The 12,739-nt window shown below is 37.0% G+C and overlaps 1 protein-coding gene across 1 annotated transcript in view; it reads left to right on the plus strand.

Annotated features, from left to right (window-relative positions):
• Nucleotides 1–12,739, plus strand: part of CNKSR2 (connector enhancer of kinase suppressor of Ras 2) — a 177,758-nt gene that overhangs the window by 90,960 nt on the left and 74,059 nt on the right. The window contains exons 11-13 of the mRNA XM_010571380.1: nt 1,995–2,206; nt 6,087–6,176; nt 7,765–7,979. Coding sequence (XP_010569682.1) covers nt 1,995–2,206; nt 6,087–6,176; nt 7,765–7,979 — 517 coding nt within the window. The remainder of the gene's footprint in view (nt 1–1,994; nt 2,207–6,086; nt 6,177–7,764; nt 7,980–12,739) is intronic.

Genomic DNA, 12,739 nt, shown 5'->3' on the forward strand with positions numbered 1-12,739 from the left:
GTTCACTAATTTTTTTTTCTTCTAATTAAATAAAAACATTGTCAGTCATGAGACTTGATTTTTCATAGGGATTGAATGTGTCTTATCTCTCTGATAACATTATTTTGTTATATCTATGTAAATATTTTAAGGGCATGGTTTTCAGAAAATCTACAGAAAAAAAATCAAGTATTTCATTCTAACCCATTAATGTAAAAAAGCTGCAAGAAGAAACCCCAACCAAAACATAGTCTCGGGTTTCTTTTTGATTGTGGTAGTTTTATGGTAAAGACCTGTTGCTCCTGAAACTACACTATCTAAAAAGAAGTAGTGTCTTTGTACTGTTCCTGATCATGTTTACCACCACAAAAATACTTTTATCTGATGAGAAATGCATCCTTTTTGTTGAAGTATGTTTAGTGAATATTCACTGCTCAGCAGTTTCTAGATTCTGCTGTAGAAATTGAGATCTTCAAAATACATTTTGATTATTTATTAATAACATTTCTTAAATGATGATGACAATGCAGTAGTTTGGACCAATTCTGATTAAATCTTATAATACATTAGTACAAGCTGTAATCTTACAGAGAGATTAAGCTTTGTACATTGGAATTTTTTTTATCAGCTTAATCCTAATGGACTCTACTTCGTTTCACAAACCTGTCACATAGTGTACAGTGTTTCTGAATAATGTGTTTTGGCATTTCATCAGGGTTTTTTTGTCCATGATTAACTATATTTAAGCATGTCTTTATTTTGGGTATTATCAAATTGTTCAGCATCTATTTCTCAGTTTGTTGTTGCCGTTCCAAGGGAAAAAAAAAAAACAACAACCAAACAAACCCTCCTTTTGTTTCTAGAATAGAGCAAAAGACTTGATATTTTGATGTAAATTGTAAAACCTGGAAGCCGTGCCGCCCTGGTGACGATACCCGCAGATAGTACAGCTGTCGCACCCACGGCGGGATGGCCGTTCCTCATCCTCCGTGGCTGCCTGGGTCCCACGGGGAGGCTTTGCCTTCTCCTCAGATGGACCCTCAGGGTGCCAAGGGGACATGGGTCAGCACGTTGTCCAACTCGGAACTCACGTTCCCCCCCAGAGGGGCAGAAGCTCTCCAACGAGGGCACGAGGCTCCGGCTTCAATCTTGGCTGCCTCCCGTGCGTTTTGCTGCCCAGAAATTACTGTCTGATTAGGTCTTTTGCAGCCGTCTCCAGGCACAGTCCTACCAGCAGGTTTACTGAGCTCTGCTTCATCCAGCGCGAGGAGAGGGCTCCTACCCCAGTCTTGTTTGACGCCTTTGAGTAGGTTGAATTTTCAGAGAGTTGGGTGGGGGAGCGGGGAAGGAATAAGCAATGGTCTTGGGGATCCTTACACAAACTGCAAAGCATGTGCCTTGCAATGCGTTGCTGTCCTGGGAGAGCAGCCCATAATCAGGTGCTGCACACCCCGTTTGGTACTGCATGGAAGCACCTATACAACTCCTAGGCCTGAAATGATTGTGCAAGACTGTGTCAAATGTCCGTACATCATCGGTCCCTGCTTCTTCTTGCTCTGGGGTTAGTTTGTAAGGAACTAGATTGATTTTGTCCATGCTTGCCATATAGCCATGTCTTAAAACTATCTGATGTATTTAAAAATGCAAGTATAAAAAAGTAAGGTCAACGTTATTTCTCTGCCCTATATCACAAAATGCTAGATAGATTCCAAAAAACAAGAAAAAGGAGTAGCTGCACATCAGCTTTATTTCTATGATTTTTTTCAAGAGAAACCAATAAGATGGATACAGTCTGTAAAAGAACTGAATAAGCAGAGATGTGTGAGATAACTGGCACATACATGCATAGATATGCATATATATGATATGCGATCCTGATGTTGGTCAATGGCATCTGCTTCCTGCTTGCATGGAATACTGACATAGTCCCATGTTTATTGAAATACTCACAGTAAAAAAAAAAAAAGATCAATGTCTTATCCCAGTTTATTAAAAACCTCTCTTGTTTACTAAAGGGATGAAAAGGGAAATCTCCCGTGTGATGATGTTGGCAGACATATAGTCGGCAAGCCGGTTCATACAGGATCCGAATCTCCAAACTCATTTCTTGACCAGGAATATCGGAAGCGCTTTAATGTGGTTGAAGAAGATGCAGTTTTATACTGCTATGAATATGAGAAAGGAAGAACAAGTGGTCCTGGAAGGAGAGAGAGCACACCAACATATGGTATGGCATTGATCTAATAAGGATAATCACCATTTGTTGATTTTAGGATTTTCGTGCATCTGCTTTTGTTTTTAAGGATGAAAATATTTTCAGCGGCCATTGATTTTGCTAAGAATTCTGTACTACTTTCGTCCAATTTCAACCTAAGAGCTTATTCTGTGCAAGAAAAAATGAATTACAGTGACAGGGAGGACAAGTTTTATATCGACGATTTTTCTGAATATAAGTTCTATAATTTTGTTATCAGCTTAATTTTCCAGATTATGCTTCAGTATGATTTTATCAAAAAAAAGCCAAACTGGCAGAAGCCCATATATTTTTACTAAAAATACAGGATGGAATTGTTCTCCTGGTATAAGGGCAAGCCTTGCATAGGTTTAGGAATTCAGCATTAGAAAAATTTACCCAGGTGTAATAGTTTTAAAGATCAAAACTACTTCAGATTTACCAAGTGATGACATACTGCTTTCATGCTGCACTGCTCTCTAAAACTCGATAATTTTTCTTTAGTCCCAGAAATGAAGTATGACTGATGGTAGTATGCTTTTTTGTAATACTGTATTTATATCCTGTAACTTCCTATGTGGGAAGTGATGACTTCCTATATATAGCAGTTCCTCTTTATTTGAGGTTATATGTTGTCTAAGAAAGAAATTTGCATGTAAACATGCATGTGTATTCATGCTACTTCCACATCTTGGATTTTGACTTACTAGGGGTGAGAACTCGGAAATAATTTCTGGTGAGAGTTTTGCTCCTCAAACCTTTATGCTCCAGGTTATTTTCCCTTGAATCTGTTGGAACTCTTCCTTTGCTAATATTGTAACTTGTTTCAGTTTCGGACTGGGAGAATTGGTTTTCTGTTGCCAAGTATAAAATTGTGCAGTCATAGACTTGTTAGGATATAGAAGAAAATGAAGAGGAAACGTCATGTTTAAAAAATGTATTTTGACTACTATGGTATTAACTGAACACACACTTGAATATTTTTTCACCCTACTTGCTCTGTTATTTCCATTTTTAAACTGAGCACAGGTTGTATGTTGGAGTTGTTACAGTAATCCTGACATCATATCCCTTTGAGAAGAAGATAGACTTAATCTACGAGGAAGTGTAGATTTTGTACATCATGCAGCCAAGCTCCAAAATCACCTGGGAACCTTGACATGAATTGAGCTTGAGCTGTGTAAAGTGTCCTCAGGACGTGGAGCAATGTGCTTGTACAACATTGAAGTATGCATTTTCGTAAAATGCACCCTTTCTACACAGCTACACAATCTTGTTGCAAAATCCTCAGTATTCTTTTGATTTTAAAGTGTTTTCAAATGTTTTCTGACCATGCCCATAATGTACAAAATAACTGCTAAGTTTTTAAAGTGAATATATCAATTTTATATTACTCCAGTTTTTCAACTGTTACAATTGGTGGATGCAGTCAGTTCCATTAACAGAGACGTACTCTCTGTTCCAGATGTTAAATTTTAATACTGGTGGTCTAGAGTGAAAAAGAACACATTTCTTCTTCAAGGACTGCTGAACCCATTATTTTGTTACAGGATAGCTTTTTTAGCCTTTTTTTCTATTACAGAAAGAGTTATAAATACATGGATCAAAGACTGCACTGAAAATCAGTGATTATTTAACACATTTGCTATACAGCCTTTCACTTTTGATCTCATTTCTTTTTTAATGAATTCACACCATTGAGTCCATTTAATTTAAGTGTATTTTCTAAAAATATTACCATTTCAGCATTAAATTCTAAAGTTTCCCACATGGTGTTTGTTAGCATAAGATTTGTGGCTAGGCATGACCTTAGGATTTCACAGAAATCTGGAAAATTGCAATAACACTTTTCTGGCTTATGGTGACCCACTAAAGAAGGTCAAACAGAGTTCCAAGGCTTGGAGAAATAATTGTTTTCAACATGTACTCATTAATTATGTGGTGGTGTTAATTTTTTTTTTTTTTTAATTATTTCTCAGTCCTCCTTCGTGAGAGGTTAACAGGGCCCTTAATTTCTCTATTGGAATCTTTTGACTTTTTTGACAATGTTAACAACAAGATTTCTCTTTCATGCTCTTACTGGCTTCCAGCTGTTGTGTAATTTTTGCTAATTGGCCTCAGAAAGCTTCTGTTCACATCCCAAGGAAGAAATTTTCCTGAGTGTAGTCACCAAGGAAAACAGTTTTAGGGAATCCATGGGGGTTAACAAGAAGGAGATTAGCAGAGGTAGCAGGCAAATGAAACTTGAGTTTAAGGAAAGAAACAAATTTGGTCATTGCGGTTTTACTGCCAGATACAAAAAACATGCACTTTGAACAGCTAGAGATTTTGTAGAAAATTGTTAACGGCTATAGCTTTTGATAACAATCAGACTTTACATGATGATGTAGCTTTTGTATCTTTAAGTGTGCAGGTCCTTTCAGTAAGATACTGTGAGTTCAGCTTCACAAAGAAGAGAAAGTTGTATTTCTAGAAAGAGTAACCGTTGAAAGTTACTTCTGATCAAATAAATATGAGCCAAATACATCCCCACTCAGGAAATGACTTCTTAACTGTGTGCTCCAGATCTCACCAGCTTCAGTCAGACTTAAATATGTGTCTATCAATAGTAAAAGAAATGAAAAATAAGAAGTTAAATATGTATGTTGTATTTCCTGAGCAATGATGTATTTGTGACCTGATCCTGTGGTCTCTGCAGAACATACACCTTTTTTTGTCAATTTTTTTAAAAGACAATAGATAGAACCTTTTACCGTTATGCTGCCTGCATGGTATTGGTGTATTTCCCATGGACACCATACTTCAATAGGTAGACCGACACGTATGAATATTTGTTTTCATCATAAACACGTCTTTCTCTTGCAGTGTATCATGGATTTAACCTCAAAAATGCAGAATAAGACCAATCACCTTTATGTAGGGGTTTTCTACTAAAATAATTAACAAGGCTTCTGAAGTTTTTACTTTAAGCTCTGCTACTTTTTGGTTTTGTGGCCAGTAGATCAATTCAAAAAAGAGCAAGGGTTGACCTTGTGAAAACATTTGGTTTTCATTCTGCCAGATACTGTGCCATATGCTATCCTACTCTATGTTTTGTTTCAATATACTGTTTAACTTGCTAAAACCTTCAAACCACTTTAAGTAACCACACTGAGTTGCCTAACACACTTTCACTGAATTTCCAACTGTATTTGTGGAATCCTTAAGCAGAAATCATAGTTCACAGCATTTTTTAAAATCAGTTCAGCAGCTTCCAAATCAAACTTTAAAAGATATAATAGTCTTCAGCTTTTCTGTTTCTTCCTGTCTGAAATCAAAGTGAATTTACTGATAGTAAAGTACTTTGCTTTCTGTGGATGAAATGCTACAAAAGAAGTTACATGTAGAGGTTTTCTGCTTCCTTTCTTACTCAGCCACTGATGGATCTTTTAAGCCCACCAGCAAAGATGCTATTTGTGAAGGTACTTTAGTGATGTGGACACATTTCTCTCACCAACAATTCACATGCACTTTAAAACAGTTCTCTCCATGTGTGTGCCAGGGGCTTCCAGAATAATAAATAGATATTGTTCAGTGAAAACTGAAGTAATTTGAATGCATTTGTCAGTCGCAAACATCAGTCCACTGATGATTTTGTAGGGCACTGGATTTATTTTTTAAACTTAAAAAATCCATTAAATACTTAGCTGCTTCTTGTCTGTTAAAGAAAACAGAACTCCTATCTTAACCTCTTGTTCAGAGGCGATGCTGGCTCCTCTTTCATAAGCAACCCTGTAGAATAGCAGCTTAGCACATAAATTGTTCTTTCTTCTAAAGCATGTTAGTTTAATGCTGCCTTATAGTGCATGATCTCAATTTTTTCCTCTGTTTCCAGGGAAACTAAGGCCTATTTCTATGCCAGTAGAATATAACTGGGTGGGGGATTATGAAGACCCCAATAAAATAAAAAGAGATAGTAGGAGAGGTAAGTGATCTGAACACACATCTTGTACATGGCATTATGGGTTTTGTCATGCTTTAAGCTATACATTTCAACCTCATTGTGCTGCTTGCTTAGATATATATTTTTATGAACCTGTTTTGGGTTCTTTCATGATGCATACTTAATTTTTTGCAGAGCCTCTATTAGGATTGAGGAAGTTGCTCAACCAGGCAAAAGAAAATCATGACTGCAAAGCCCTGCAGTTTGGCTTAACTTTATATTGGCATTTCATTTATTCAGCTGTATTATCTAGTCCATTTTGAGACTGGCCTTAATTTTATAATATTAGAGGACAAATGGGTGGTTATTACTGATAAATATTGTTAGGCTTAAAAGAGAATTATGTAACATATTTCTCTGTCTTCATGAGTTCTTTTTGAATGGAAAACATTCATGGGATTCACCTCAAGATCATCAAGGATAAGTTCCTCAAAATTCTGGTTTGTGAGGCTCAGATACGTAACTTCACATACAAAATGATAACCTCTGAGATGGCTATTATTGCCAGTTACAGTAATGATAGATATTTCCACAAAAATGTTAACTAAATGTTCTGTAGGGATCAAAAAAGGAAACACTGTTAGGAATAATTAAGAAAAGAATACAAGACAGGTTAAGAAGTATTCTTATGCTGCTGTGTAAGTTCTTGCTCATGCTGGGTGTGTGTGCAGTTCCGGTCTCTTCACCTCTTAAGAATAGAGTAGAATTGAAGAAGGTTTAGGATACAACAAAAATGATCAGATGTACGGAGTGGCTTCCAAACCGGGGTCAATTCAGTAGGCTGGCCATCATCAGTTTGGGAGAATTTAGGCAGGACGTGGTGAAGGTTTATAAAATCTTGTGTGGAATGAAGTCAGGAAATAGGTTTGTCACTGTTTTTTCTGAAACAAGACCCGAGAGACATGAAATGTCTCCGTCAAGTGCTGGTTAAAAAGAAAACGAGCTGGCTCCTCGTGCATTTTGGGTTCAAGCTAACGAACCTCTTGCCACAACCAGGAGGTGGTGGATACTAAAAGTTCACATTAATACAAGGAAAGACCAGACAAGTTCGTGAAAGACAAATCTGCTGAGGTTTCCTAAATTTGCAAACATTGCTTCTGGCTCAGGATGTCCCTCAGCTACAAGCTGGTAGATGCTGCAAGGCTGTTTGGGGAAGTATGGATGATACGGTGAATGATCTCAAATGAATGTTTCAAAGCAAATTACTTTTAAATGTATGGCACCACTATCATTTGTATTCATTAGGATCTTGTTTAAAAAAAAGATTACAGGTATGATCATAAGTGTATCATTGCTCATTGTTTGAAAACTCTAAGACAAAATTTACTGATGTGATTACTCTTTTATATTCTGTTCCTTTTAAACTGCAAGAATCGTGAATTTTCCCTACCAAAAGATTGCTTTCTTACTATATCCAGACCAAAGAAGCAAATGGGGTTTGTTAATGAAATATTCCTGAAGAGTTAAAATTGACAGTAGATCTTAGCAAGAATATTATATATTTTGGAAGCAGGATTAACATACATACAACAATTCACAATGATGTTTTGCATTACTTTTCTTTCAACAGAAAATTCATTGCTTCGCTATATGAGCAATGAGAAAATAGGTCAAGAAGACTACATGTTTCAAAGGAATAGCAAAAAGGACACTGGGAAAAAGTCCAAAAAGAAGGGAGACAAGAGTAGTAGTCCAAGTCATTACTCGCTGTTGCCTAGTTTACAAATGGACTCATTGAGACAAGAAGTCATGGGCACACCTGGACCAGAAACCGCTTTGTACCATGTGAGTAAAAATAACAAAAGTTGTCGCTCCGTGCTTGTGATGAGAGACTGTCTTGTTTTTATAGTGGTGTTGAAACCTTTTTTGGACTGCTGCTGTTACACTGATTCCTATTCTCCGGCCAGTAACTAGATCTCAAAGGAATATTTTAGAATTCTTTATTTTGCTGTTACAAATGTGGGATGGACACCAGTGTTTCACCTCCTTTAACTAGAAGATGTCCATGTTTGAAATGGAGTGTGGTATCTCTGCCTTGACTGACTTGCTACTGACGGAAAGGGAAGAAGCAGCAGCTTCTTTCCAGCATCTATGTCACTGCAGTGTGCTAAGTCTTATCAGACAACCCCTTTACTACAGGTGCTTGAAAGGCCTGATAATGGCAGGAAAACTTGAGAGAGGTGTTCGGTTTTCCTTTGAGGTAAGGGGAGCCCTAATGCATGTAACTGTTTTTAACATACAGCCCTCAATAACTCAAGTAAAGGTGAAGGAGGGGATTCTGCTGAAGAGGATGTAAAAGGAAAATTGCAGTAACTTGCGAGTTTTTAAATGTGTCTAGAAAATGGAGTTAGAAGATCACAACATATTTTAGATACACTATCACATTCACCCCATAAAAGTATTTACGTTTTAAATCTCAGTAAAAGATGTCATTGTAGAGGAATATACATACAGTAACTGTACAGCAAAACAATAGAAATAATTGAAATTCTCTTCATATACTAACAAAGAATATGTAATTTAGATTGCCAGTGTCTGAGGGGGATGGCAGTGTGGGCTTGTCAGGAAGTCTGCTGTGAAAAACTGGCAGGTGGAGCTTCACTGAACCTTTAAGAGACAAGTAACTTGGTGTCCTGTTGTAAGACATCACTATGGATTATTGCATTATAAATGGTGTGGATTAATTGAAACTAATGGAGCCTTTACATCCTTTTACACCATCTAACTGCTTGGTCCACTGGCTTCTGAAACTCCTTAGTGTGCTGCAGCGTATAGGTGAGTCTGACAGATTTCAGAGACGATGTCATTTAGTATTAAAAGCACGCACTTGTGGGGCACTTTAAATCAGGTCCCTAGATTCAAGAACTGCTATTCCATTTCTTTTTCATTTGTAGTAATTGAGGCATGATGATAAACATTTTCTCTTACATTATTATTTCCAACTTTAGTTTTATGCTGTTTTTGAAAGTGGGGAGATTTCCATTTGCAAAGGCAGACTGATATGTAGTGTTTCCCTAATACGTGAAGCCAAGGAGATCTCAAGTGTCCCCAAACTGTCCTCTTTGTAATATCTTTCCTAGAAGGAATCTAATCAGTGCAAGAGCCTTTGAAATCAAATATTTACAGAACAAAATAGAAAAGTTGTTTGTGTAACGGAGGACTTTCCACTCTGTAAAGAACAGTGTGGTAAATTTGCAATGCTTTCCATGTACTGAGAGCATACTCATCTCTCAATGACATTTCTTTGTCAGTATACATTAAATTCCTGACACTGTGCAGTGAGAAAAACTTTTTTTTTTAAGGTGCCATCTCTGTTTTTCCTTGGTTTCCTCTATTTTTCCTCTATTACCCATTCTGTCTAGTTTCCAAATTGTGTACAAAAATAAATGATGTAAATAGGAACTGGAAGATTCTTCAAAATTCTGGTGTGGAAGTTAATGAGCAACAGCAAACTTAGAATTGACAACCGGCATTTTTCACGTACTTTGGATACCCGTCCACAAAACACCTGAAGCATTAACACCACAAGTTCCACCAGTGTCTCCTAATGCTTTTTGTGCATCATTACCATTAAAGGATGTCTGTCTCTATCCTGCCATTAAATCTTCAGCATATTTTTGGAAGTTTAGTAGGAGCTTATTTATTTATAAAAATAAATAAAGGTTATTCATTCTTCAGAATACAAATCAGTATTGATCTGCTAACTGGCTTTGAAGGAAAATGCATGAACTAAACAGAAAGGGGAAGCTTGGGCCATTGATTTGTCCCCAGAGAAATGGGAAGGAACCCTTCACAAAGCATTTACAGCCCTCTGCAGCTGAATATTGCTGGTGCTGTCGCTGGAAGCCACCGTGCAGTACCACACAGTTCCTTTTTTGTGGTGAGGGCACCCAAGGATACTGGCCTTTGAAACCCTAATCTAGTTTGCAGATGGGGCTATATGTCTTTGCCACGTAGCAGAGCCAGAGGTTTTGTAATAAATTGGACAGAACCTTTCTTACAATCTTAAATAAACTGCAGTGAGCAAATAAAGAACAGGGGAATACAGATAAAACACAAGGAACTCAGGTCTGACTGCAGTACCATTTTATTAAACTATAGATAACAAATAGGACAATGAAAACATACTTCATGCTCAAATTGCATCTTCAAGATCACTAAAAAGTTGCTGTCCTGTTAGAAAATACTTTTTTACAAGCCTCAGCTACCTCGTTTTCACAAAGATTTTGGATTATCTATAAGTGGGAGCCTCTGGATCAGCATGAGTTCAGTGCAGAGGAACAGTGGTAATTCCAAAAACTGCACTAATAGTAGTGAAAGAGACTGGGGATTTTGATTTGGGGTTTTGTTTGGGTTTTTTTTAAGAAGTCAACGTTTTCATCATACTAGAATATCAGATGAAGAGCGAATACTGTGACTCTCTGCACTACGTGCCACAAGGTAGTGGATTTTCCTGGAGTAAAGTGCAGCTCCTACCCGGTGGCTGTGGTTGACCTTGTACCTGTAGTGCCCCCGTTGTTTGTCTTGGGTCCTGGTACTAGCGAATACTCCACCAGGCTTGTTAAGTTGTTCCAATCCCTGGTTGCTCTTGTTGTTAAAAGTTTTCACCTGTTAGCCTGTGTTTACCTGGCTTCTGTGTCCCACTTAGTTACAAATGTACCTTTATCCTCTAGGTTTAAAGGTCTTTTGTTACCCAATTTTATCTCCCAATACAGGAATTTACAGGTTATAATCAAATCATTTTGTAGCCTTCTTTTGCTTAAAAGAAATAGAATGAGCATCCTGGGTTTGTCATTGGAGAGTGTGTTTTCATATCTTTTCATCATTCTCATAATTCTTTCAACTCCTCATTTAATCCTAAAATATCCTAAGCATCCTTCCTAAAGTATATACGCCAGAACAGGACATAAATTTCCAGGAGTTGGGTAGAAAGGTAATATAACCTTTCTATTCCTGTTTACTACCTCTCTATTTAAATATTTAAAGGACTGTTTACCCATTTTAACCATAGACTTGGAGTGGGAGTATGTTTATTACTTGGGTTTGGTTTTATTTTTTCTGTAATGTCACTTTTTCAAATCACTGATTTGCAAGACTGGTATTCCCAATCTAATAATTTATATCCTACATTCTTAAATATGTAACACTGCATATGATTTGCCATGTTGAAACATATGACTTCTTGGGTATGCTTGCTGAATAATCTATGTCTCTGAAGCAACCCTAAGTATGAAATACCAGAGAGTAAGGGCTCTAGGCCCTCGAATTGGGCCCCTGTGATTCCCAAGTCCATAACATGGAGTATTGAAGCTCCAGGAATCTGGGGTCTGCTGTGGAATGGAACTACCAAAACCTTTGTTCTGTAATTATGTTTTTAATATGCATATTCTGTGAAATTAAAAAACCCCACACATTTAATTTCTTTTTTTTTTGTTTTGTCTATTTTCTTTTCCCTTTTTTTCTGAATTCCCTGGAACAGAAACCACACTGCTCACTCAGCATTCAGGTCTCATGTTATTCACTGGTCTTTGATTCTGTTACCTGTATTCAGTGATGTTTGCATTCTTTTTTAAGTCCATTGATACAAATGTTAAATAATTTTGGACTAAGAATTCATCGCACTAGTTAATGTTACAATCCCAGGCCTCTTTCCTTCTGAATTTTGCAGCCATTGACGTGTGCAGGTTGATTACTTTTTTACTGTGAAGGTTTTCTGCAGAAAGCAGCTTTTACAATTATGCTGATGTCAGTTCCTTGCTTCTACTGCTTTTATACATGGCTCTATAGAAAAGAACAATCTTTGATCAAAAAAACTACTCTGAGTTAAATTACCACAAGAGAAATGGTATGTTTTTGTCCTGTAAACAAAGTGGATGGCGTTAAAAAATTACCATGGTAATTCAGAAGTGCGTGGTTGTTGTTTATTTGCTACAAGTTATTTTTAAAATGCCAGCAGATTCAAATTGTTTTATTCGGAAGTGATCACAAGAATGTGGCAGTCTAGCATTTTCCTGATCATCAGTATACTAAATTTGCATAAAATCACTGGTTTTAACAATTTTGTTTATATCATTGACCTGCCATTGGAATCAAAAACTGTATGGTCAAGGGAGCATTTCAGTTATGGCCTTGAAAAGTGAACAGTGTTTACTTGTGTCCACTGAACATAACTGATGTGCTAGCTGATATACTAGCAAAAGAAAAACTAATTTGTGTTACGTCTGTGAGGTAATCGTCTCTTGTATCCACTTACGGTATTTGTTTAATCCTCTCATCCAAAGTCTCTTCACCATTTTGCTTTGTTTTGTTTCCAATTCCAGGAAGCGTTTCCAGCGTATGTTGATTTCTAGCCAAGTTGTTGTTTCTGCATTCTATTTTTCTTCCTCAGTATTGCAAAAGAAATACCAACACAGAGTGTTAATATTTTCATTAAGCCAAGGCAAACTGTTCGAGCTGTTGCTAATCTAGTGTGCAAGCAGGTGTTCAATGTGATCTATTACTGTAGATATAAAATGGTGCAGTTAAAATTGTCTTGAACCTTTGGG

The sequence above is a fragment of the Haliaeetus leucocephalus genome, unplaced genomic scaffold (assembly GCF_000737465.1).
Source record: "Haliaeetus leucocephalus isolate CR32 unplaced genomic scaffold, Haliaeetus_leucocephalus-4.0 Scaffold317, whole genome shotgun sequence".
NCBI classification, from domain to species: domain Eukaryota; kingdom Metazoa; phylum Chordata; class Aves; order Accipitriformes; family Accipitridae; genus Haliaeetus; species Haliaeetus leucocephalus.